Here is a 25730-nt window from a genome sequence, read left to right as displayed (position 1 = left end):
CCTGGTGGAATCTGCTGATGAAGGCTCCTCTGACCAAGAAAACATGAGTGACAGGGAGGAGGAGAGTGTGGCAGACAGCTCAGAAGGAGATCAATTATCTAGCTCCTCCTTGGATTCAGAACAAGAGTTAATGATACAGCCACGCATGAGGAGAATGATGCATAGGCAATAACAACTGAGAGATTATTATCAAAGAAAATGAGGCCACCTGTGGTTGGGTGGAGTTGTGGTAATTAGTGAGGCTGCTATAAATAGCAGCCTGTGGGTTTGGCCATTGTGGAGGATTATCTGATCGTTGTGTTTCGTGACTGCTTTACTGACTTTGACTTTTTGTGTGCTGATTTTTCCCCACTTTGAAACTAAACCAGAGCAAAGTGTGTTTCACTTTGTGAAAGAAGAAGGACTGTGAATTGCCTCACAGCTGCAAGCTAAGTATCACAGAACGGATAAGGGACTTGTACAAATTACCAGTTTGTTTGGAGATGAGTGCTCTTTGCTATACCAAAAGAGGGCTTAGTTTAAGTGAATTTTCATTATAAAGAACATTGTTTTGAATTTTCAAACGTGTGTGTGTCTGAAATTTGTACCTGTGAATTTTTGGGAGGATTCTACCAGAGAGCCCGACAGAACACAAAATAACTTTTATCTCAGAAATAATTTCCATTTTACAAGTAGCATTTTCCTGGTATCCATAGCCATCTGTCTCCAGGACAAGGATTAATGTTGGATAATAGGCAATGCTGAGTTTTGGGTGGAAGGTATAATGGTCAGTGGGAATCATCTTAGGAGATAAGAGAGAGAGAGAGAGCCACAACAGGGGAACAGTTGGATAAAAGACACCTTAACCTGCAGAAGGTATATGGGAATGGCAAGCATCTCAGAATAAAGCCTCCTTAATTTCTTGGGCTGTAGGGCTGAGTGGGGTGGGGGATAACGTACTTTCAGACTTACAAAATTCTATTAAGAATATCATAAAGTAGAATTAGTTCATGTGGGTGTGCTTCATATCTGTATTACCTCACAGGTCTGACAGCATATCAAAGAATCTATAACAAGAGGAAGACCTTAGGAAGAAGGCAGCTTCAAGAGTTTGAAGGAATTAAATGTGTGTTATTTGTAAGATATAAACATTCATTTGCCCTTTAACCTTTGGACAACCCACAAATGCAAGCACGGCCTAACCTTTGGCTTTATTAAATTTTGGGTGCAGGGGAAAAGACCACAAAGGAGTTTTTATAAGCAGCATGACACCACCAACTCTAATCAGAACTTTTTCATGGAACTTCAGCTAGAAGTCTTAATGCCAACAGATAAAACACCATTGATAATGAGGAGGTCAGATAATTTAAAGCAAACTTAAGAAACTTTAATTTATAAATTAAATCAAGTTATTGCATACCCCTGCAGCAAAGCCTAGACTCCCATCCAGGATTCGTCTCTGCAAATGTAAGATTACAAGTGGTCAGAAGTGATACCGTACGAGTAGCTATATATTAATTTCACATTTGACATTGAATCATAGTTTATATGTTAATTTGCTGGCTTTGTGCAACATGCTAAGCTGTAAAACATAGCTTGCAGATAACAGCCGCACTGAAAAGCAAAAAATAATGCACTATGGCTTACCATAATATATAAAACAGACTGTGTATGTTAGTCTCATGTAAAACTAAGACAACACACAAAAAATTAGTCCTTATTTAAAAATAGGTTCTAGTTTCTATTTAAAAATCTAGTCCCTGGGAAGGCTGAGAGCTGTAATAGCAGCATACCTGAAGAGCATGAATTCTTCTGTCCACCAAATTCAAGCTAATAGAAGAAGCACAAAAAAAGGAATTTCTCCTTCAATTTTAGCATACCACTTTCATTGGTTAAGAACCTAGCCAACTACCTTTTGCAACAACTGCAAATTCCTGAAACCTGTCAAGAGTAGTCAGTACATGGGTTAAAAGTAGTTGCAATAGCCACACATGTACACCTTTAAAATAAAATTTAATTGCTAGAATTGATAAATGTGGTTTTGGATATCATACATATGATTTTTAGAAGGATCTTTTTTTAATATAATCCAAGTAATAATAAATCTTTCAAATTTATGATATCAAAAGACCCGTTTAGCTGCTGTAGCAATTTGGTTTACTCTTCTAAAAATGCAAAAGCATTTCTATCCAATCTCAGTTCAATGTTTGCAGAATATTAATTAAAGATATAAAATTTTATTACCAAGCTCATTTCTTTTTCTGGCTCTATCACATAACTCCCACATGCCATAATTAGTATTTATGGTTATTATCAGATCCATACTTACACACCGCACTCACAAGTTTATCACATCTAATGCTGAAAATGCATTTTTCATCCTGTAATTTTGAAATTGGCACCAAAAAAGTTCAGGCCTCACCTGCCCACTGGAAAATATAAATACAAGTGCTGAGCCAGCAGCTGTCAATCCCCAAGTCAGTAAGGTTCCTAGTAGTGCTTGCAACACTGGATTGTAACCAAGTATCATAATGAGGAATTCTGGGTTTGAAGATCTGGTAAACATGAAAGAAAAATCAAGTAGAAAACTTTAGACATTAGAGCAAACCACTATCACTCAGAATCATACTTATTTAAAATATGGCTCTGGACCCACTTTGGCTTTATAGACACTTTTAGAAACGTGTCTATAAAGGTCTTCTATTGGAAGCAGAATCATGTTTCCAACAGAAGTATGTCTGTGGGGTGTGGGGGGGACACCCCAAACTCCCAGGTAAACTGAAGTTGCGGGGGGGGGGGGAGGAGAACTAACATTATCTGTTTGCCTTCTGGTCGGTTACTACTTTCTGATTGGCCATACTCACCATTAGGAGCCATTTAGTGAAAAGATCAATAGCAATAGCACTTAGTTTAAGTTTAATTGGATTTGTATGCCGCCCCTCTCGGAGGAGTCGGGGCGGCTCACAGCATGTACAAAGAGACAGTAGTAAATCAATCCAATTAATATACATAAAACAATCCTTTAAAATTCTAATTTTATAAACTTCCATTAACATTCATTCAAAAATCATACTTAATAACATCACTTGGTCAGGGGGAAGATCTAGTAACCCCAGGCGTGGTGACAAAGATGAGTTTTAAACTCTTTCGGAAGGCAGGAGGGTGGGGGCAGTGCAAATCTCCAGGGGGAGCTGATTCCAGAGGGCCGCCCACCCCCCTCAGAGAAGGCTCTTCCCCAGGTCCCGCCAGCCGACATTGTTTGGTCAACGGGACCCTAAGGAGACCAACTCTGTGGGACCTCACCAGTCGCTGGGATTTGTACATCAGAAGGCAGTCTTGGAGATAGTCTGGTCCTATGCCATGTAGGGCTTTATAGGTCATAAACAATGCTTTGAATTGTGTCTGGAAACAGATCGGCAGCCAATGCAGTCCATGGATTGATGACGAGATATGGGCATGTCCTGGAAGGCCCAAAACTGCTCACACGGCTGCATTTTGGACGATCTGAAGTTTCCGAACACTCTTCAAAGGTAGCCCCATGTAGAGAGCATTGCAGTAACCGAACCTTGAGGTGATAAGGGCACAAGTGACCATGAACAAAGACTCCCTGTCCAAATAGGGCCGCAACTGATGCACCAGGCGGACCTGGGCAAACGCCCCTCTCGCCACAGCCAAAAGATGGTGTTCTAAAGTTAGACTTATAAACCACTACATAATGCTTGTACAGCCCTCTCTAAGTGATTTTCTGTCTCAGCATATTAGCCCCTGCAATCTGGGTCCTCATTTTACCAGATGGAAGGCTGAGTCAACCTTGAGCTGATCAGAATCCAACTGCCGGCAGTTAGCAATCAGCAGAATTTGCTTGCAATACTGCATTCTAACCATTGCAACACCACAGCTCTTTAAGAGACCTCTCATGGCAGCAATAGTCGCATGCCTTCAATTTCAAATATTCCCACCCCAAAAGATTACACATTCTTATAATGGAGGATAACAAGCAATATAGGAGATGTTATAAGGAGTAACACAGCTTAGCTATAAATTCATTTGAGGAGAGTCCTTAAAGAATTTCTCTCATCCTTCAATTCCTCATAAAATTGGAATGTGACTGTAATATTTTCTAAGCATGCTAATCCTTCATGAACCGAGATTTACTTCTAGCTGAATTTACACTTCTCATCAAGAAAGTTATTGCACAAGGAAATCGCTACAATAGAGAGGGAGAAGAAACAACCATAGAACTTTTTTCTACCTTCAATTTCTGCCGGGAAAAGTGTTAGATTTTTATCTAATAACTTGCAGCCCTGGGGAAGGGAGGCACAACTCCAGATTACTGTAATTTAAGTCTATATGAAGTTCCAAAATAATCTTATCATCGCCAATTTAACCTTTGCAAACAATTAAAATTTCCTCTACTTTAATCACACAGGATCACACTTTAATCACATCTGTATGGGCCATTTTCATTCAAATCAAAGCTTTGATAGCCTACCCAAAACGAGAAAGGCACCAAAATGAATGAAAAAAATTGGTTTGCCACACAGTAAAATATATTTTTTAAAATATATATATATATATTTGCGGTCTATTTTTAAATTAATCAATTCGTATAAATTCTAAGATATAAAATTGACAAGTAAAAATTGTTTAGATTGGTCTTTCTCATCCCAGTACTAATCCCGATTTGTTTGGGGTTTTTTAAAAAAATAAACCCTCCTTAAAACATGTCTCAAGAATTTTGCCTGCCTGGGTGTTTGTTTTCAATGTATTCACCTCAATAGTTTTTTTTAAATTAATAACCCGTTCTATGTAATAATAATAATTCATTACATACACTCAATAAGATCACCCAGACGTTGCAAAATACAGCGGCTACTCCAATTCCGGCAGTCACTTCCTGGTTCCTTTGTACACGTGTCTCTCAAACAGACGTAGCTCCACCTACTCTTCTGCTTCAGCCATTGGCAAAGCAGCCTGGAAGAAGCAGGTTAGATTCTGCGGTACACGCCTATTGGTTTCTGTAAAAAGTGAAGCGAGCGGCTCCAAAAGAGACTTTGTTTAGATGCGCGTGCTGTGTGATGGGATAATAATACGGTTCCTGACTCCCGTCGCCTATCCGAGTTTACGAATGTAAACAAACAAACATCACAGCTGATAGACCTTTTAAAAACTGTACTTGTTTTTAAATCCCACGAGCACGAACAACCAAGTATCCAAGTACTTCGATTATTTTCATTTAGGCTAAGCTAGAGCCTCTTTGGCACTTTTATCGCTCAGTAATATAATATAATATTGTAGGATTCTTTTGCTATCTTTGGGAAGGGAATCAAGACACTCCTATTCAGTCGTCCTATTTTTTCATGAGGGATAAATAATAATTTTTATTATATTATATTTTACCCAATTTATATTCGATTTTTATTATTTTGCGTGTATATGGATTAAAAATGGTTATAAATGATAAAAGCAGAATCCATATAAGCTTGTTTCATAATAAACTTGATGGCTTGAAAGTGCCATAAGTTAACACCTTTGCTGTGTAAACTCACCAAGAGTATCAAATAAAAGAGAACTACTCAATGAAATATTAAAATTTTAGTTTAGGGTAGATTGTTGCTTCTTGTTTGGTATTTTTGCTTCCATCTGCAGTACTTAACTGTTTTCTGTTTGCATTGCAAAGGCTTTACAATGCAGAAATTGGGGGATGAATTAGATTGCCATTGATTGAAAGAAGGACAAGATCTTTAATAATTACATAAAAGAGCACATTTCAGAATCCCAACATTTCTTATCTTTGGGGATATACTTAATATAAAATATAAATATATTAGTATAAATATGATATTGCTATTTTTTTAAATAAAGGACTTAATAAAAGATTACCCCGCGTGTATCTTGCTGAATATGAAAGTATTTAATATGTGGAAGCAGGGGGCCTGATGTATAATGATTCAAGGCAAAACATTTAAAACATAAAAATGAAGATACATGCAGAGGCTAGATTTAGATAAGATGTCATGCTATAATAGAGTTTTTTTATGTGAGGTTTAGCTTTTTGAACAGTTTCAGCTACTGTAGGCTGCATATCATTGTCTATGGCCTCACATGTAAAATCATGCACGGATAGAAAAGTTGGATAGAGAAAAATGTTTAGTATGTTAGCTATATTAATTGGATTTTTAGATGTATTGTTATGTTGTTCTGATATGTTGTGAGCCGCCCCGAGAAAAATTCTTTTCTCTATCTCACAATACTAGGACGAGGCAGCACTCCCTAAAGCTCATAGGTAAGAAAATGATGACAAATAAAGGGAAATATTTCTTCAATCAGAGGGTCGTTGGTTTATGGAATTCGCTTCCAGAAGAGGTCATGACAGCTGTCAGACTTGATAGCTTCAAGTCAGGATTAGACAGATTCATGGATGCCAAGTGTATCAGCGGTTATTGAAATGGATGTCCAAGTGCCACCTCTATGTTGGTTGAAGCAGGCAGGATTCCCTTGGGTCCCATTTCTTGGGGGTCAAGGGAAAGGGAGGGATTTGCCTTCTCTTTCTGCTCAAGATCCCCATGTACAATTGGTGGGCCACTGTGTGACACAGAATGCTGAACTTGATGGGCTTTGGCCTGATTGACCATGGCTCTTCTTATGTTCTTATGTGATCATACATCACGCCAATGGGTTTGCCTAGATATTGGTGTCATTTTTAAAAAATCTCATGAAAGACTATGGATAGATTCACAACTGTATTAGACAATAGGTGACTTAATAATAGGGGTTGTTTTTACAATATTTTGAAAAGTTTTTATTTTTTTTAGTCTCCATATACTGTATACATCCATACATATACCATAAATCATATCAACATATACATAGTTATACATTTCTATCCAATATATCATAAACCAATATCCTAATTTTGCCCCTTTTATACTTCTATTTCCAGTCTGCTTCCCCTCATGTCATAACACTACCCTCCCTCCAGGTGTCTTAATAATAGTTGACTGAAAAAAATCATGGCTTGTAGATTCACACATATGACTAAGAGTTCCTTTTCACAGTAATATTAATGTGCATTCCTTTAATCTCTGACTCAGCAGAAAAGTATATAATCATAAATTGCATCATCCCAATTACCAAGCCTTATTTTGCTTCAGTGACTAAGCCAGTGAGAGGTGCGGTTTCATAGTTTTGCTGTCAAACAAGTTAAAAAAGATCATTGACGAATTCTGCTACTTCATGTGGTGAGACAGGTCAAGTACAGACAAGTGGGTTTATCCACCTTTTAAATTGCCAGCTCAAAAATAGCTGATGACTGTAAAGTCAGGTATACACACACACATGCACACACACACACACACATATAAGTGCTCTTTTGAAAGAGTACTAAACTCATGATTAAAAATGACATGACTGACAAGTCACAGGTACAGGGGACAAGTCTAAAAGAGCAGAATTGACAAGTTCTGCAAGGGAATAACAGTGCTTTTGACAATGAGTGTCCTATGACCAGTACCTAGAAATACCATGTAAAACACTGAAAATGGTGTAGGAGAGAGCAGGTATAACATGCGTTTTCCCAGGTTCACCTGGTGCACCGGTTGTGGCCCTATTTGGACAGGGAGTCTTTTCTCACAGTCACTCATGCCCTTAGTACCTCGAGGTTCGACTACTGCAATGCTCTCTATATGGGGCTACCTTTGAAGAGTGTTCAGAAACTTCAAATAATCCAAAATCTAACCGTGTGAGCAGTTATGGGTCTTCCAAGGCATATCCATATTTCACCATCACTCCGCGGACTGCATTAGTTGCCAATTAGTCTCCGGACACAATTCAAAGTGTTGGTTATGACCTATAAAGCCCTACATGGCATTGGGCCAGATTACCTCTGAGACCGCTTTCTGCCGCATGAATCCCAGCACCTGGCCAGGTCCCACAGAGCTGGCCTTCTCAGGGTCCCGTCAACCAGACAATGTCATTTGGCAGAGCCTAGGGGAAGAGCCTTCTCTATGGGGGACCCGGCCCTCTGGAATCAGCTCCCCTCAGAGTTCACACTGCCCCCACCCTCCTCACCTTCCGTAAAAGTTTAAAGACCCATTTATGCCACCAGGCTTGGGGCCACTAGATCTTAGCCCCCTGATCAATGAATGTTTAGTATGTTAGCTATATTAATTGGATTTTTAGATGTATTGTCATGTTGTTCTGATATGTTGTGAGCCGCCCCGAGTCCTCAGAAATGGGCGGCAATAAAACAAATAAACAAACTAACTAACTAACTAACTAACTAACTAACTAACTAACTAACAAATAAATAAACAAATAAACAAATAAGCAAGCAAACAAATAAATAAGCTGTAAAGCCACATAATGCTTAAGGAATGCTTTTACCACTCAGGCATTATATGGCTGGGCTCCCAGTAGAGGTCAGGTGTGTAAGGACAGAACAGAATAACAGAGTTGGCAGGGAACAACTCTAGTCCAGCCCCCTGCTCAAGCAGAAGATTCTCTACCATTCCAGGCAAGTGGCTGTCTGGTCTTTGCTTAAAAGCCTCCAATGATGGAGCACCCACAACTTCTGAAGGCAAGCCGTTTCACTGGTTAATTGTTTTTACTCTCAGGGAATTTCTCCTTAGTGTCTCCTTTATCCTGCAACCTAGGCCAAAATAAACATTTGTTATAGAAGTGAAGAGGTGCTTCTGCAGCAAGCCACAGTTTGAAGAATGTGAGAATGTATTCTAAGCCACAAAGCTGATTCAGATAAATAAATTATTTAAACTATTTGTTTGCATTGTTGAGTATCTTTGTGCTAAACTGCTTTTGAAAGCTGAAAGAATATGAGAAGACAGCCTTTCCTAAATCTCTGTTGATTCCTTTGCTTCCACAAATACAAAGTTCTTGATGTCTAGAAAGCCTTTCATAAATTTTGTCACAGAGATTACAGTGGAAACTTAAATCATTTGTTTAAAATAGAGTAGTCCATCCAATAAACAGTGAGCTTTTGAAGCTAAGTTCTAAGAATGCTTATCTGGAAATAGGTCCAACTAAATTCAGTAGGATTTTCACTTATATATAAAGACTTAGTTTTGCCAACAAAAAAACAAAATTAAATGTGGGGACAGTGCACACAAGTGTAGGCTGCAGCAAAGACATAAGCAGAGACCTTCCTTCTTAGAGGTCTCATCTGCTGGAATAGTTATTTATTTGTTGTGCCTGTGTATGTTGACTCTTGGTGATGGGCTGGACAAATTTCTACAGTTTCCTTATTAAGGTTTTCCAGAAACGGTTTGCTCTTGTCTGTTCAAGGTCACAAAGGTTAGCTTGTGCTGTCAGGCGACACTAGAACTCACAATTTCCAGAATTTCTCACTTGATACTTTATTGCTATATGAAACTTTCTCTATAGATCATTCAAAACACCTTTTGCAACATGTAGCTATGAGATCACAACTGATATTGTGGGAATCCTGGAGGATTTTCCTATGGGTCTGGCCACATTTGCAAAATGGATGCATTTCACAGACACAGGACAAAGCAATCAAGGCTGAGACCCATCATTCCTAACCTGATATCCCTCAGAACTGAGTGTTCAGCTCTGGGACTTCTCAGTCAACATATTAATTAGGAGTCCTAGTAGTCTTTTCCCATTTGTAATTAGCCTGGATGTGTATGTTTGTGTATGTGTGTCTGTTCTACTTCAGGGAACATTAATGAGTTATCACATAGTAAAAACAGACACTATTGATTAACCATTTGCTGATAATTAAGGAGAAAACAAAATATCCAGATCTGGGTAGCCAATTGGTCCCCAAGGTTAACAGCACTGGTTGATAATTGGATGTTTGTTGCACTTACATCCTTCTTGCCTCTGGCTCACACGATCTGATTGTTAGCGCCAACCTAAACTAGCTTTGCCTGTGTCCTCAACCAACAGCCGTTCAGATTCAGATCTCCCGCACCCCTGTTGTTCCAGAGTGAGAATTAAAGAGAAAATTGAAGTGTCAATAGTACTGGGGGAAATGCATGCTGGTAATCTACACAGAGATCTTATATAGACAGTGCTATTCACAGCTGGCTGTTTCTTCTTGATGGATTAATTTGAAGAAGAAAGGGAGCAAGGATTTTAAAAGCAAATTCAAACGTGTTGGATATAAGGCAATGTCTTTGTTAAGTGGCTGCAACATTCATCTTCTGAAAGCTTGCCATTTTCTCCCTTAAGCATGGAATGGAGAAGAGCAGATGGCAGATAATTCCCCAGGCTTCCGCCATTTACTATTGAAAACATGTTCTCTCTTTTCCCATGCAGTTCCTTAGCCCCAGGTGCTTAGACCGTTGTCTTAAACTTAATTCAAAGCTGTTTGAAAAACGGTATGCTACAAATCCAAATTAAATTCTCTCCTTGATGAACAAGCGACAAGAAATTGAATCCTGCGACCTGATTTGCAATTTTATTGCACTCAAATTTGTACTAAGGGGAAGGGGGAGTTCTTGGCAGTAAAACAAATGAGGTTCCTACAAAAATGTAAATAACAAAAGCTGCTACTCATTGCTAATATTGATACTACTGTACATTGTAAAAAATTGACTAATACTCTTTGTTTTTTCCAGGAGGTTCAAGCTGTCTGATAGAGCTTTTGATCTCCACAGTTTCTTTAGGTAGGGCCAGAGGTTATCATCCTTCAGTCACATTCAAGGTCCACAGTCTGCTGCTGTTTGCTGTTTGTAGTTTCAGTTTTTCTGCCTTCTTTCAAACCACTAGTGGTGAAAGGGAAGCAGTCTTTATGCCTGTCCTTTCCTCCATAAAATTCCTGCAGACTGGGCCAAAATGGAACAGAGGCAGAGGTTGTGGCAAAGAGATAAGTCCACTCAAGGAAGGATGAAGATTTTGAGAAGATCTTGCTCAAGTTGTCCCCTGAACCTGGAAACAGTGCTAACCAAAAGAATTTTAAATATTAATTGTAGACTAGGGAGCAAAGGTAGCTTGTCACTCTCTGATAGGGTTCACCAAATGAATATGACAGGTAAAATAGTGAGTCCTGCTTAAGGTTTTGAGCTTGACATACTGGACAAGGAACCAACCATTGAAGCTTCGAGAACTAATTATTAAGATGAGGTGAAAATTGACTAAAACGGCACACAAGTCATTTGGTCTGAAAAGATAGCATTCTGGTCTGAGAAGATAGCATTATCTTCTGGTCTGAGAAGATAGCATTATCTTCTGGTCTGGTAAAATAGCATTATTGACTTTTAGCTTTGGGTTGCCCTTGATATTTGCCCTTGATATTTGAAGGGAAAAATTGCTTTGAAAAGCATAGGGCAGTCATAGCTCCTCTGTACAGCTCCTTAGGTCATGTTTTACTCCAACTAATACTTGAACTAAAAGTGTTTAGTTTAAGAAATCGAGGAGACCGGGTTGTTGCCTGATTCCTTTATTTAGAGATTGGCTGTAACCGGTAACAAGGTAGCAACAATATAACACGTGAAGTGAGGTAGAAAAAAGCAAAGCGGCACCGCAGCATAGTCCTGTTAAAAAGTTTTTCCTTTGGAGGCTGCTTGAATTTCCTGGTCACAACTTAGCCAATCCGTGGCTGGTATGTAGATCTGCCTTATTTATATACGCAACAAAAAGGCTGCCAGACAGTGATTCAAGGGCAATGCTCTGATAAAATATTTTGATTGCAGGTACAGTATTTGCTAATGAAGAAAGGCAGACCCTGCAAATTCTAGGGTTCAAGTCTTTATGTTGCAGTTCCCAAGATTCAAATATGACATCCCCCCCCCCTCTGCCTTTACTACACAGGCCAGATAGCTGTTCATTTCTCAGTGAGAAATAGTTGGTCTCTCTGCATTCTTATTGAAACAGCTCATCTTGTCAAGTCTTACCCATCCTGCTTTTAAACTAAATACTTTTCCTAGAAAGTGGCTGAATGACATTAAGAAGAGACACAACTGTTTTTATGAGTGCAGTCAGATCCTATTTGGCCTCCCCACACTTCACCTTTTTTGGTCTCGAATCCTAAGCCCTATTAATCTGACAAAAGTGCAGTATTTAATGAGTGACATCTAGTAACGCTCTCAATTTTAGCCCCAGCAAACTATCTCTATGAAAACAGCCTTCATGTTATTCTTGGACAATGATGACGTATATTAAAAAAAATTCAAAAGAAGCCTCTGAAAAACCTGTAAAGAGGAAGAGTGAGAGGCGAGCAGGACCTGCAAATATCCATCAACAATTTAACTTCCATAACTTTCTTTTTTCTTTTAATTAATGAAATGAAAATGTGGCATGTTACAAAGCAAAGCACCATCCTTTAGCACAGCCTTTATTTATAATAAGGCCTTGAGGCCATCCTTTGAAAATAACAACAATAGAGAGATTTGATATCTACTTGTTTCTCTGCTCCTTGCAAATATTAAATTTTAATGCTTAGAGGGATAGGTTGGAAGCAATCTTACCAGTTTAGTTCCTGTTAAAATTAGTGGTCGGCTGCTACCGGTTCGGACTGATTTGTGTGAGCAGGTGGCGGAATTTGTCCCGTTCACCGGACCAGTATTGATGCCACGCCCCCAAACTGGTTCCATGGTCGCCGCTGCTTTAAAGTGGCTGGCAATGAACCCTCTGTGCATGCACAAAGGCTTCTGTGTAAGCACAAAGGGTCAGAAGCTGAATGTAATACGTGCACGCACTTCCAAACTGGTAGGGAAGATAAGAGAACCCCACCCCTAGTTAAAATGATATTATCACCCATTTGAATAGGCAGGGCCGGTGGCAGCCATTTTGTAAAGGTACTCACTACATGCAGCCAAACAAGGTGCAGAATTCACATGGAGTCTTCAATTAAAATCAAACAAACTATACAATGATTTATATTGCAGGTGGCAAATGGAAATTTAAAGACAAGTGCCCTGCCTAAGAAAGGATGGGATAAACAGTTTCAATCCTTGGACATTTTATCACCTTTTAAGACTTTGAGTGAATATTTGTGAGGCAAAATAAATGTCCGTGCAAGATTTAATATTCCATTAATCTTCCCTCAAGCCTCCAGTAATAAAAGAAAAGAAAAAAGTCAGACCTCATATTTCAGCTTCCCTTCTCTGGTGTTTTGGGGGGCACAAGTTGCCTTTCTCTGAATTAACAGAAATAATATGCATGTTGTGGAGGGTTCCTTAGTCTGCTTTGCAATAGCTCATGTTTTTCAGGCTATATTTGAGGGAGGAAAATGCAATTGTACATCTCATGATATTATGAACAAACAAGCAAGCAAACAGGAAGATTTAAGGCAGTTGGCTGTTGTGCAAATAAACAGGATAGGATGATAAAAGCCAAACTAGACAAACTTCAAATCTGCTGTTTTTGGCTCAGAAAAGCCCATTGCTAAGCAAACACAGTTCACATGTTTTGGAAGCAATTCAAAAAGTGAGCTTTTAATTCAAAGGAGATGCAATTGGCCAACAATATGACATGGCAAAGGCTGAAACCTGTGGATAAAACATAAAGTTTATTCAGAAGCCGTCACACTATCATCGTGTTGTTCTTCATGTTAAGCCGCACCTTTTAAAACTTTGATTGCTTGAGTAAAACTTATGAATTTGTTATATATAGGATTTACACCTTAGAATAACTTTATTGTCACTTTGAATGTACACTAAGTGGCATACATTAAAATGAAATTTCATTGCATACAATTCTTAAAGGGTCACCACCTCTAATATACACTGTTCTGAATCCAGGCTCATACAGATAATACTTGGAATAAATGATTTCTCAATGGGTCTCATTGTAAAACTCATACTCTTTATTTCTCCTTTTAACACATCAACTTTGCACACAGTTTTCTTCTCTCCTCATCTCTATCTCAGCAATTAAGTAGATAAGCTTGGCAGTAACATAAAAATCATTCCACAAGTCATTCTAAAATTCATGGGCTAATCAGGGCTAGCCAGGAGTCATTAAAAAAACAAGTAATAAATCACACATGATAGCTTACGCTCCGGAACAAGTCCTGGACACGACCATCTTTAGATTGCAAGATTGAACGAATTCAGCTTTTCTTCTGTTTTACACCCGGATGTGAGGTAATTGATTAATTAATTACTCTCTAATATCTCCTCCCTCTTTCTTCGAAGCGTCTCCGAAAGCATCTGAAAAGAGCATCCCTCCATCTATTATCTCCCCCATTTTAGTCACCCGAACTCATGTCTATGTCATTAGCTCACTAACATTGCTAACTGTTGGTAGAACAGGGAAATTTATGATCTCTAAATCCCACTCATCCTCTGAATCTGAACATTCCTCAAGCTGCAAGGGAGTATACACAACATACATGACTACATAAACTTGACAAAATAAATAAATATGAAATTATGCATACATCCACAAGTATCTATATATTTAATAATATGTGCATATGATGTAGAGATACAATGAGCAACCTTAAAGGAAATGAACATTCAACTCCAAGGTTGTCTACATTGAATAGCATGAGTTCTGTCTAGGGTTTGATGCCATTCCTATGATCTGTTTATTAATTTCATTATTACAGATACAATTATTCCCTTGTCTATAAAAAGTATATGTGCCTACAGAAAGTACATGAATTAACCATGGTTCATTCTTGAATAACAAAATGTGGAGGTCTTGGTAAGCTATAATGTGAGGATAGGTGTGCTATTTTATACCAAGCAGTTTTCTTGCCTTCATCATTTCTATAGCAGCTATCCAAAATTCAGTGAAAGGACTATAAAAAGATCAGGAGTACAGTAATACTCTCATATTTTCAATAGGTTTTGAAAGCATTTTGCCTCTAATACTGAAAGTTATAGAAAGCCATTGTAATGCATAGACACACTTTAGCTTCTCTTCTATGAAAAGTCCACATCATTATGGCGATCATTAGAGAAAATGTCTATTTGTAAGGAATGACAAGCATCTGCTAATTTCTGTGTATGAAGCGATAATTAAATAAAATGAAGCAATAATGAAAAACATAAAGATGTCAAGCTAATGTTATTTTTGATCAATTGGCAATTCTAGTTCGTAAACAGCATTAAATATTCTCACATATTTTGCATTCTGTGGCAGGACCCAGAACAAATCCTTTACTATCTCTCTTGCCTGTATTTCATTGTCATTTTATAACCCATGAATGGCTTGAATTTTGGAGCATATATGAATAGAACAGAATTCTTTATTGGCCAAGTGTGATTGGACACACAAGGAATTTGTCTTTGGTGCATATGTTCTCAGTGTACATAAAAGAAAATATTCATTTGTCAAGAATCATGAGGTACAACACTTAACGATTGTCATAGAGGTCAAATAAGCAATGAGAGGGGCGGCATACAAATCTAATAAATTATTATTATTATTATTATTATTATTATTATTATTATTATTATTATTATTATCTTAAGGATACAAGCAACCAGTTACAGTCATACAGTCATAAGTGGGAGGAAATGGGTGATAGGAATGATGAGGGGGGAAAACTAGTTGTAATAGTAGTGCAGACTTATAAAACAGTTTGACAGGGTTGAAGGAATTATTTGTTTAGCAGAGTGATGGCATTCAGGGAAAACCTGTTCTTGTGTCTTCTTGTCTTGGTGTACAATGTTCTGTAGAGAGGTTTTGAGAACAGGAGTTGAAACAGTTTATGTCCAGGATGTGAGGGGTCAGTAAACATTTTCACGGCCCTCTTTTTGACTCGTGCAGTATACAGGTCCTCAATGGAAGGCAGGTTGGCAGCAATTGTTTTTCCTGCAGTTCTGATTATCCTCTGAAGTCTGTGTCTGCCTTGTCAGGTTGCAGAACCAAACCAGACAATTATAGAGGTGCAGATGACAGACTCAATGATTCCTCTGTAGAACTAAGACTTCACTCCCCTTAGACTCTCCACGATTGACCTCTCCAGGTTCCTAAGAGGCCAGTAAGGGGCGTACATAAGTGCACTGGTGTGCCTTCCGTCCCCTGTCCAATTGTCTTTCCTTTCTTTCACCTATCTTATATATTCTCTTCCTTTCATATATCCTCTCCTCTAAGTTCACTTTCACCCTCTTTTATATGATCACATGTCTATTTTCTTCCTATGTATTTATGTATTAGACAAATGAATAAATGAATAAATAAAATAAAATAAATAGAGTAGCTGGTGTAAGCCTTATATATTCATGCATAGCTCCTGTAATAGGAAATAATTTCTGAGTACTGTACTACTTGAATGCCCATGTAACTCTTGGCTTTCTAGAGATTTGTTTGTTTGTTTGTTTGTTTGTTTGTTTTGTCAAATACATATTGGTGGTATACAAAGATATTATATTTATATACATGACACTAGTAAAAGAGAAACATTATTTTTTAATTTAGTGTGGCGCTTTCACCACTGCGAGTTAGGCAGACCCTATTTATAGCAACACAAGCATATATTTGTTGTATCTTTTTAATATTTCCATGAGGAAGGTTTGTTATGGTGCAGCTATGGCTTTTCCCCAGTGCTGAAACCAGCACTCACACAATTACCAAAAATATTCATTTGTTCATTCATTTATTTTTTTCAGTACAGTACCAACCCAATTTTAGGTCTGGCAATTCAGAAATGACCTTATTCAGTTCAGTAAAGTTTGCTCCCCGATAGATTGGTGGAGGCTTGCAATCAGTCATACACTGGAAAATTTAAATTCCACAGACCATAGTAGAATTTGCTTTCAGAAGGCTGTGTGCCTAAAGGTATGGTACCTTGCTCAATATATTAAGTGAAACTCCACCTGCTGTCATAGTTATCTTCTTTTCCGACTGTGCATATTTCCCCATTTGTGCACACATACAAGCACACCGAAAAGAGAACAAAAAATTGAGCAAAGTGGGGGACAATAAAAGTAGGAAAAGAGGAGAAGATGAGGAGAAAGTAAGAACAGGTTCAGAGAAGGGGAAAAGAAAAGAATGAAAGGGAATGTGGAGGTTTTCAGCAAGGTTATTTTATGCTGCTATTTAAATGAATGAGAGGGGTTATCATTTGAATAAGGGGGGTTTGTCACTGTCAAAATACTTCAAAGCAGAATAAAATCTTCTTTGGGAACCTGAAATTAAACATACATACATCTGCTGATGAGGCTTTAATCTACATTCTGCACAGAGCAGGTAATTTGACTCAATGACCCAAATGGCCCTTTCCAGCCATAAATTGTCATAAATATTAATTCCTTGAATTAAATGCATTGCAGCTTGCGTAACATGTGTTTCTGGTCTCTATGGCAGTAAATGTGGCACATTATACTCTGGATTAACTCAGTTATCCTGTAAAAGAAAGCTGTGGGTCACTCTGATCATTGCATGATTCACCTTGTACCTGTTTACAGACAGGTAAGGTAAACAATCTTTGCTTGCAGACAAAGATTTAAAGCCACAAAACCAACAATTAAAGCAGTGAGGACTTGGACTGGGGAGGCAAAGTTAAAGCTACAGGCTTACTTTGACTACATGGACTGGAATATTTTTGAAGATACCTCTGCAGACTTGGATGAACTCACTATAACATCATATGTCAGCTTCTGTGAAGGCCTATGTGCAGTGGTGGGCTTCTGGCCAGAATGCTAAATTGGGCTCGCCGCCACTCTTGTGAGTGCTTGTGGGGCCAGCGTGATTTTGCTTCTGCATCTCTGGATATAGCAAAATCATGCATGGAGCCGCAGGTGCGCCCTTATTTCGGCAAGGACTTTTTGCTTCCGCGCATGCCGAAACACAGGTGTACCTGCGGCTCTGTGCGCAATTTTGCTATCTCCACAGGTGCAGAAGCAAAATTGCGCTGACCCCACAAGCACTCACGAGCCACTGTAGTGATCCCAATTTAACATTCCGGCTATGTGTATCCACCAGGAACTGTAGTGATCCCAATTTAACATTCCACCCCTGCCTATGTGTATCCACCAGGAACTTGCAAACATACAGTAACAATAAACCTTGCTTCGCAGCTAAACATAAGCAGCTATGTCATTCCAAAGAGGAAGTCTATAGAAAAGGTGATAGAATTCTCTACAATAGGCCAGAAATGTATTAACAAGGGAGATCAAAGCAGCAAAAAGAAAAGCTAAGATATCAGTTCTCATGAAATGAACCAGCAAACATATGGAAAACTCTTTAAAACATCACTGGTTACAGCAAACCTTCTTCCTAAGCAGAAGGAAATCAACAACTGGCAGATGGCCTGAATATTTTCTATTGCAGGTTTGAAAAGAAACTACAGCTACCTATCTTCACAACCTCCATCCCAGACACACCAACAACAGCCAAGCAGATATGCTGTTGGAATGGCTAATTGTGCACAGTTTGTGGCTCTAGAGCGTGAGCGTGGGATCGAGCACAATTTTGCTCCCACACCTGTGCAGGTAGCAAAATCTCGCACAGGGGCATTTTTTACTTCCCCGCACATGGGGAAGCAAAAAACTCACCAAAATGTGCCCGCGTATGCGTCCCTATGCAAGATTTTGCTACCTGCACAGGTTCAGGAAGCAAAATTGCACTCGATCCCGCAGTCGCACTCCAGAGCCGCGTAGCTGCGCACAATTAGCCGTTCCAGCAGCAGCACATATTTGCAGGCCCAGACCATGCTTAAAAGTTTGTGCTGACAAATTGATCCCATCTTCACTCAAATCTTCAACAAATCATTAGAGATATGCCATGTTCCTTCTTGCTTCAAATGTTCCACTATCATTCCAGTGCCGAAGAAGCCCTCCATCAAGGAACTGAATGACTACTGACCAGTTGCTCTAACAATTAAAGTTATGAAAACCTTTGAAAGGCTAGTGATATAACACTTGAAAACCATCATGGATCCATGGATCCACGGTTAGACCCCCTGAAATTTGCATACCGAGCAAAGAGACTGACAGATGTTGCTGTTAATATGGCTTTAGCCTACAACATCTTGAATCTCCAAAGACCTACACAAGAGTCTTCTTTGTAGACTTTAGATGTAAGCATTCTCATAGTGAAAATTTTAAGGCGAACTTTGGACAGTTGGTTCATTAACAAACTACATATTTTTTAGTGTAAAAAGGGGCTTGATGTGTAGCATGTTGCTTCTTTTTATGCTGTTTGAACACCATCTACATGGAATGTATTCTGTGTAAGATGTGACCAATGCAATTTGAAGATCTAGGCAGTAAACTATGCATAATCTTAAAATTCAGTTAAGCATTTGCATATACATGGAACAATTAACAGTGAACAAGCTGTAGAGCACCATTGTTCCTGTAAATAATTAACAAGGCTAAAGAGGAATAGGGGGACAAAATATATTATGCTGGACAAGAGAAATACCTGAGTATCAAAACAAATTGCTAGAGTTTGGAAAGTGATACAATCTTATTGTTGGAAGTAAATATGTTTCCTGGTAAGTAATTATTTGCTTAAATTGTTTTTTTTTAAAACTTTCCTCTGCTGCCCACTTTCCAGATAACGACAGCAGAGGACATAATTAAGAAAGCAGTTGATGCTAAAGTATTCTGAAAGTTGTCATAGTTAGTGGGGTTGGATGGTTGTTGTTGTTGGGGGATATGCTTTTAGGTTGCCTTGGGATCTTCTTCTGTCATCACAAAGTTAAGGATATTTTCATAGATTTATTTTTTGATGGATCTGTTTTCTTGAAACAGCTAAAAGTGTTATCTCTCCAGCAGAACCAACATCTACAAAATATTTGCAATGGTTCAGGCTTAACTTTATCATGTTTGTGGAGCAGGGCAAAATATACAATATCAGAAAATGACAAATAAAAAGACAAGCATTCAAGATGATAAAATACAAAGAAGAGTTTCTTAAAACAATGCACTGACAGAACTCAATATTAGCTATCCCTCAATTTCAAAACAGAAAGAAAACTCATGTGGAAATTCTGCTTCTAAGCCCATAAACTGTAATTCTCCCATAAGAAGAATTCTAACTAGGGCAGAATGGGTTGATGCCACACATTTAATTCAATTTAAGAAGCTATGGAAAAACTTCATTACTTCATTACTTCCTTTAGCATTCCTGCACTTGTTGGGAATTCTGGAAGTTGTAATATCAATAAATGAGGGGCACCAAGTTGGGGAAGACTTGGTTCACTACTTGTACACCATAATTCTGTACTTGATGGGGAGGTGTGGCTGCAAAGCTATGCACCAGTTATTGTTGCTTAGTCTCTTAGGCAATGTCTGGAATGGTTCATTTGTCCTGTTAAACCAAGCTTTATGAACTAATCCAGAGTCATTCGAGCTCTTGTAATACTCCAAACTGCAATCAAATTGCATGGGGCTGTGTGATGAATTTTGCATGGGGAGGAGGGTGATTGAATTTGCCTCAACCTCTGCCAATCTAGCAATTCGGAAGCATCCAAATGCAAGTAGATAAATAGGCACCACCTTGGTGGGAAAAATAATGGAGACGCACACACACGCACGCACACACAGCATCTCCAGGGCAATGACGATATCACTGGTTAATCCTTTCAACCTGGAAGCACCTTGGTAGTGCTTTCAACACAAATGCAGTAGTTTCAAACTGCATTATGGTTTTCTGCTTTACTGATGTTACTACTAAATAAAGCACCATTGATATATAGGATAGATGAAAATTAACGTCTTTGTGCTAATAACAAAAGAATGATGCCAATCATACTTTTAAAAAAAACCTAGAATCTTCCCTTCAAATATCAAAACAGTGTACAATAATGATTATAATTAATAAACTAAAAAGAGAGCAGAAATAGAAAAACAATGAAAGAATGATGGTAAAACATGCAATTATGAAATTTTAACAAAGCCTTGGGCAAATACAGGTTCAGTTTCTGACAAAAACAGTGCAATGGGCGACTGCCTATCGATGAGGGAACATGATTCCCAAGGGAATATTCTAAACACATGGCTGGAACTTGTTGATCTACAAAATGGAATAACACATTATCATGTTGGAAATTGTAGAAAAATTATACCACTATAGGCACACTAGAAAAGCAGGTTCTGACAGGGCACTAAATCACCTTTGCTTTCTGATGAAAAAGGCACATTAGGGTAACTGCTCTAATCTGTGAGTATTGAAGAGGATTTTGTCTTCTCTGTTGAATGCAGTGCCCTAAAGCTTTTCAGAAGGGTTTCGTGACAAACTGCAAGTGAAACTCTATGAAACATTGAGCTGTGTACTTTGCAAGTGTGGCAAGCTGACCCACTTTGTGCTTGTACAGACTAAACTTGTGCTGTGATCACAAATGAGGTGAAGTGGCTAAGCTGTGCAGATGGATGAGGAGTTGGCCGGGGATAGCTTTTGAAACAGCTGTATGAGTCTTGCAAAACACGCACTGCTTTAACGCTTGGAAGAAGTGTTTCGTTTACCCAAACACATTTTACAATACTCTTTGGAATAGTTTATGCAGATCTAATAGGCACTGTTTGGGTAAAGAAGCTGAGAGAGGATTAGGGTTACAGTTTAATCAGGATGAGGTCTCATTGTTGCAAGAAGCTCATACTCACTAAATCTATACACGTCAGGTGTACAATAACAGGAGGGCACAATTTGGCAGCTGTAAGTAGTCTATCCAAACCATTAATAGTGTTGATATAAAGAAATATTTTTGTTACCAACGACTGTGTGAATTGCTATTTGGTTTGTTTAGAGGGCAATGTTTGCTTTTGCTCTAGGCAAAGCTTGCCTATTTCATCTCTGACAGTCAGGGAAACTGAGTACAGTGATACCTCTACTTAAGAACTTAATTCGTTCCGTGACCAGGTTCCTAAGTAGAAAGGTTTGTAAGTAGAAGAAATTTTTCCCATAGGAATCAATGTAAAAGCAAATAATGTGTGCAAACCCATAAGGAAAGAAATAAAAGCTCGGAATTTGGGTGGGAGAAGAAGGAGAAAGAAGAGGAGGATGACAGTCGCTGCCGAAGGAAGAAGGTGAGGTGAGGGAAATCAAAATAATCCAAAACTTTAAGGCTTAAAAAAAAAAAGAGGGACTCTGAGGCGGCGAGGAGGAGTATGCATCTCCCGTACACCCGGCATGTGGCTGCCTCCATACACTGTACCAGAGAGAGAAACCTAGGGGGAATGGTAGGAAACTGGCCAGACCTTTGTGCTGCTCTCAAATTTCCTGGGAAATTTTTCCGAGCTTGGGTACTTAAGTAGAAAATGGTTCTTAAGAAGAGGCAAAAGAATCTTGAACACCCGGTTCTTATCTAGAAAAGTTCTTAAGTAGAGGCGTTCTTAAGTAGACGTACCACTGTATATATAAAATAAAATGTATTGAAGGTGTCCTTCTGAAAACATGTTGTCTAAAAAAATATAGATGATTACTGGGCCAGTCACATAAATATACAGTAGTTAACATTTGAACCTAACTTCAAATTCAGTTTGAAGTTAAATTTGAGAGGCAAATTTTAAGCCTGGAAGATAGTCATGTTTTACACATTTCAGATTGCCCTCAAATTTTTATTATTCTGTGTGCCTGTGCATGCATGTATTTGTGGCTGGCTGGCTGGCTGGCTGGTTGAATGGATACTTCACAAGATGCCAAATAGATAATTGTACCAATTTAAACAGACCACCTCTGTCAAAAATAAAAAGTGTTATTTCACATACCGTATATGAAGTGGGCAGCCTAATCAGAATCAGAAATTGTGAAAACAAGCCAGGAAAAACAATATATTCTCAAAATACATTTTAAAAATTCCTCACAAGTATTATTCATAAAAATGTCTATGTTATAATTAGTAATAGCAAATAATATTAAGTAGTATGGAGTACAAAGAATGTTTGTAAAAAGCTACACATGTGAAAAAGGTTTAATTTCCAAAATAATGCTTTAGCTTTACATCCACTAGGAATGGGAAAGAGTTCATTGAATTCAGTGGGATTTATTTTTGATATTATGGTCCATGACTGTTGCATTTGGTTTGTTTGTATCCATTCTTTTGATTTTAGCAGGTTCTAATTGAATACAAAAACTAGGGTTTTTTAAAAGGCCGTCAATAAGTATGCAATTTTTCCAAGTTGGCATGCATATTGGAAGAAATTGGAAAACAAGAAAAACAATGTTCTTAAAAGTTCATTTAAATAAATAAATAAAATGTTCAAGAGTTCTATCTCTTTCACTTTCTTGCCCTCAAAATAGAAAAACAAAACAATAAAACCAATGTGTTTTTACAAATCCAAAGATATAAAGAAGCAGGAGAATCCACCAATACAAGCCATGGTAAACATATCAGGCCATCGCTGTGCCTAAAGCAGAAGAGAATTGAAATCCAGAAAGGGATTTTAAAAAACCAAGTTAATTTGCAGCCTCTTTATAAACAAGACATACGCAGCTGAAAGCTGATTCTCACTAGTTTTTACAGCTCCTTTTATAAAGTTATTACATCATTAGCTTTTCTGGACATTCCCAGTTCACCAAGTGTGAAGTAATTATCCTGTATCAAAGAGATAATGAAAACTGTAAAAAAGTAGAGATGAGGCCAAGTAATGTAGAAACATTGGATATGATGCAACATACACTGTATTAAGTCCTGATCTTTGGTTTAACAAACAATTTTCTTGGGATTTTATACTTGTTTCTCATCTCTATTTCTGATGCTGAAAAAGATTGCTTGAAAAGCACACAATGAAAGTAATTTCTAAACAGATCTTGCAAATAAATGAGAGAGTAATTTAAGAAGGCTTATTCTTTCTCAGAAAACATATAAGTTTCTGATTTCTATCAACTTGGATTGGTTAAATTGTTTATATATTTGCAGGTTATTCTATAATCTTTTCCTTGTGGAATTTGAAATTTGTTCCTGGTAAAGCAGAAAGAGAGAAAAGAGTAGGGGGGGGCAATATATATAAGAGAGCGAGAGCGAGCACGTTTTCTGTCTGATTACATATATTTAGATCTTATTTTTGGCCACTTTTGTGTCTTAGAATATGTGTGTTGTTGTAGGGATAGTGTTGAATTGTGACAATTGAGACTCCGGTTCAAGATAATTTCTGCCATGGAAGCTTACTGGCTAACTTTTCTCCCTCTTCTAGTTCAAATGGTGGTTGTTATGAAGATCCCATGTAAGCTCCCTTGAGTACCAAGAAAAAGGACAGAATTTAAATCCAAATAATAATAATAATTCAGTATTTCTGCCAAGAAGCCATGGGGATCGTATCCAGGGACATCAACGGGGATGGTCAGTAATTTCAAAATGCTGGGTGCAACTGGGTGATCAAAACTACAACTCTTTTTAAAATGCTGGTCATTTTACATGTACATTTTTTTTAAAGGGATTGTGACACCCACCATTTGGATATCCTTGCCAATGGCTCAGATTGATCCAAAATATTTAGTTACATAATGGTCCTCAGCTTACCTTTCCAGAGAGAAAAATCTCCAGCTTCCTTAGTCTGCCGTAGCAAAATAACTTAATTTAGGTTATGCAGGGTAGATGTCTAAAACAAAGAGCCTCTATTGAAGCAGAATATTTGTAGCTCGGGGTTGAAATGATGCTCTCTGAGCTTGATTGCTTTCTTGCAAATGTTTCATTATCCAAACTAGGAAACACCATCAGTGCTTGATGATGTTACCTAGTTTGGGTAATAAAATGTCAGCAACTAAACTCAAAGAACACCAAGGACCCCTCACAAAAAATATCTGCCATTATCCTACATACTCCCACATATCATGTACTGCCTGGAACATAGACCTTTGCTTAATAGTAGGAATGAAGAGGAAAATTCCCTAAGGCTCCAATTTATGAGTGGAGACTACATGACCTTCTTGAGCCAAGTTTAACTGAACACTGCTGAAGACAGATTGTAAGGTTCCACCTGTTTAAGAATGAACATAAGAACATAAGAAGAACCATGTTGAATTGGGCCAAAGCCCATCGAGTCCAGTGTTCTGTGTCTCATAGTGGCCCACCAATTGTACATGGGGTTCTTGAGCAGAAAGAGAAGGCAAGACCCTCCCTTTCCCTTAACCCCCAACAAATGGTACCCAAGGGAATCCTGCCCGCCGCAAACAACATAGAGGCGGCACATGGACACCCATTTCAATAACAATACCAATAGCAAATAAATCTTATATAATCTGCTGACCAATAATGTTAAAAATGCCAAATGTCTTATTTTTGATAGCATACGTTAGATTTTATGCTTATAGCCACAGTTAGTGCAGTAAGGTTGGCACAAGTCTCATTTTGTGGTTAGTTATTTTCTAGTTCCATTTTTAAAATACGGATGTTGATTTAAGATAACATATGAGTTAACACCTGCAAACTCAAAGCAAGTTATTAAGAAGGCTTACTCAGCTCCAGGGTTTAGAGGATTTAGTTCCAGAATTGTTTTTACTCCCTCAGGAGTAAATGTGATAGCATGATCAATGGCCTGAATTCTAAATGCCTTTTTTTTTTTTTGCCTTTCTTTCCAATTCTGGAATAGGATGACCCCTTCAATCTTTGAAATTCTGCCATAAATTTGCTTTGGCAGTTGGGCTCTTTAACTGCCTAGTTACGGAGCACAATGGATACAAGATCAACTTTCCATGTCAAATCACAGTAAAGAGAGGCAGATGGACCACATTGAATATAGCAGGAATGCAATAGGAGGTTCTATGTCCTGTTCTTAAACTCTCAAATTAATCAGCTTGAAGGAAAACTGATTGAATTATTTGGTTCACTGCCATATCTTAGTGTTTCGAGTTTAGCAAACACAGTTGGTTCCAAACTGGAATGCGAGGAATGCGGGTAGTAGAAAAGAGGGGAAATTGATTTGTAGGGA

At 38.2% G+C, this 25730-nt stretch overlaps 1 protein-coding gene across 2 annotated transcripts in view; it reads right to left on the bottom strand.

Annotated features, from left to right (window-relative positions):
* Nucleotides 1-4942, bottom strand: part of SLC39A11 (solute carrier family 39 member 11) — a 366224-nt gene extending 361282 nt beyond the window's left edge. The window contains exons 1-3 of one of the 2 annotated variants that reach the window (XM_070740259.1): nt 4814-4942; nt 2402-2534; nt 1400-1438 (exon numbers count right to left, since the gene is read on the bottom strand). In XM_070740259.1, the coding sequence (XP_070596360.1) occupies nt 1400-1438; nt 2402-2509 (147 nt within the window). In that variant the 5' untranslated portion in view covers nt 2510-2534; nt 4814-4942. The remainder of the gene's footprint in view (nt 1-1399; nt 1439-2401; nt 2535-4813) is intronic. The other variant, XM_070740260.1, reaches the window with a different exon arrangement.
* Nucleotides 4943-25730: the final 20788 nt, after the last annotated feature.

This window comes from Erythrolamprus reginae, chromosome 2 (genome assembly GCF_031021105.1).
Source record: "Erythrolamprus reginae isolate rEryReg1 chromosome 2, rEryReg1.hap1, whole genome shotgun sequence".
NCBI lineage: Eukaryota > Metazoa > Chordata > Lepidosauria > Squamata > Dipsadidae > Erythrolamprus > Erythrolamprus reginae.
Note: the sequence above shows the minus strand (reverse complement) of the source record. Positions and strands in the feature narration are given on the sequence as shown.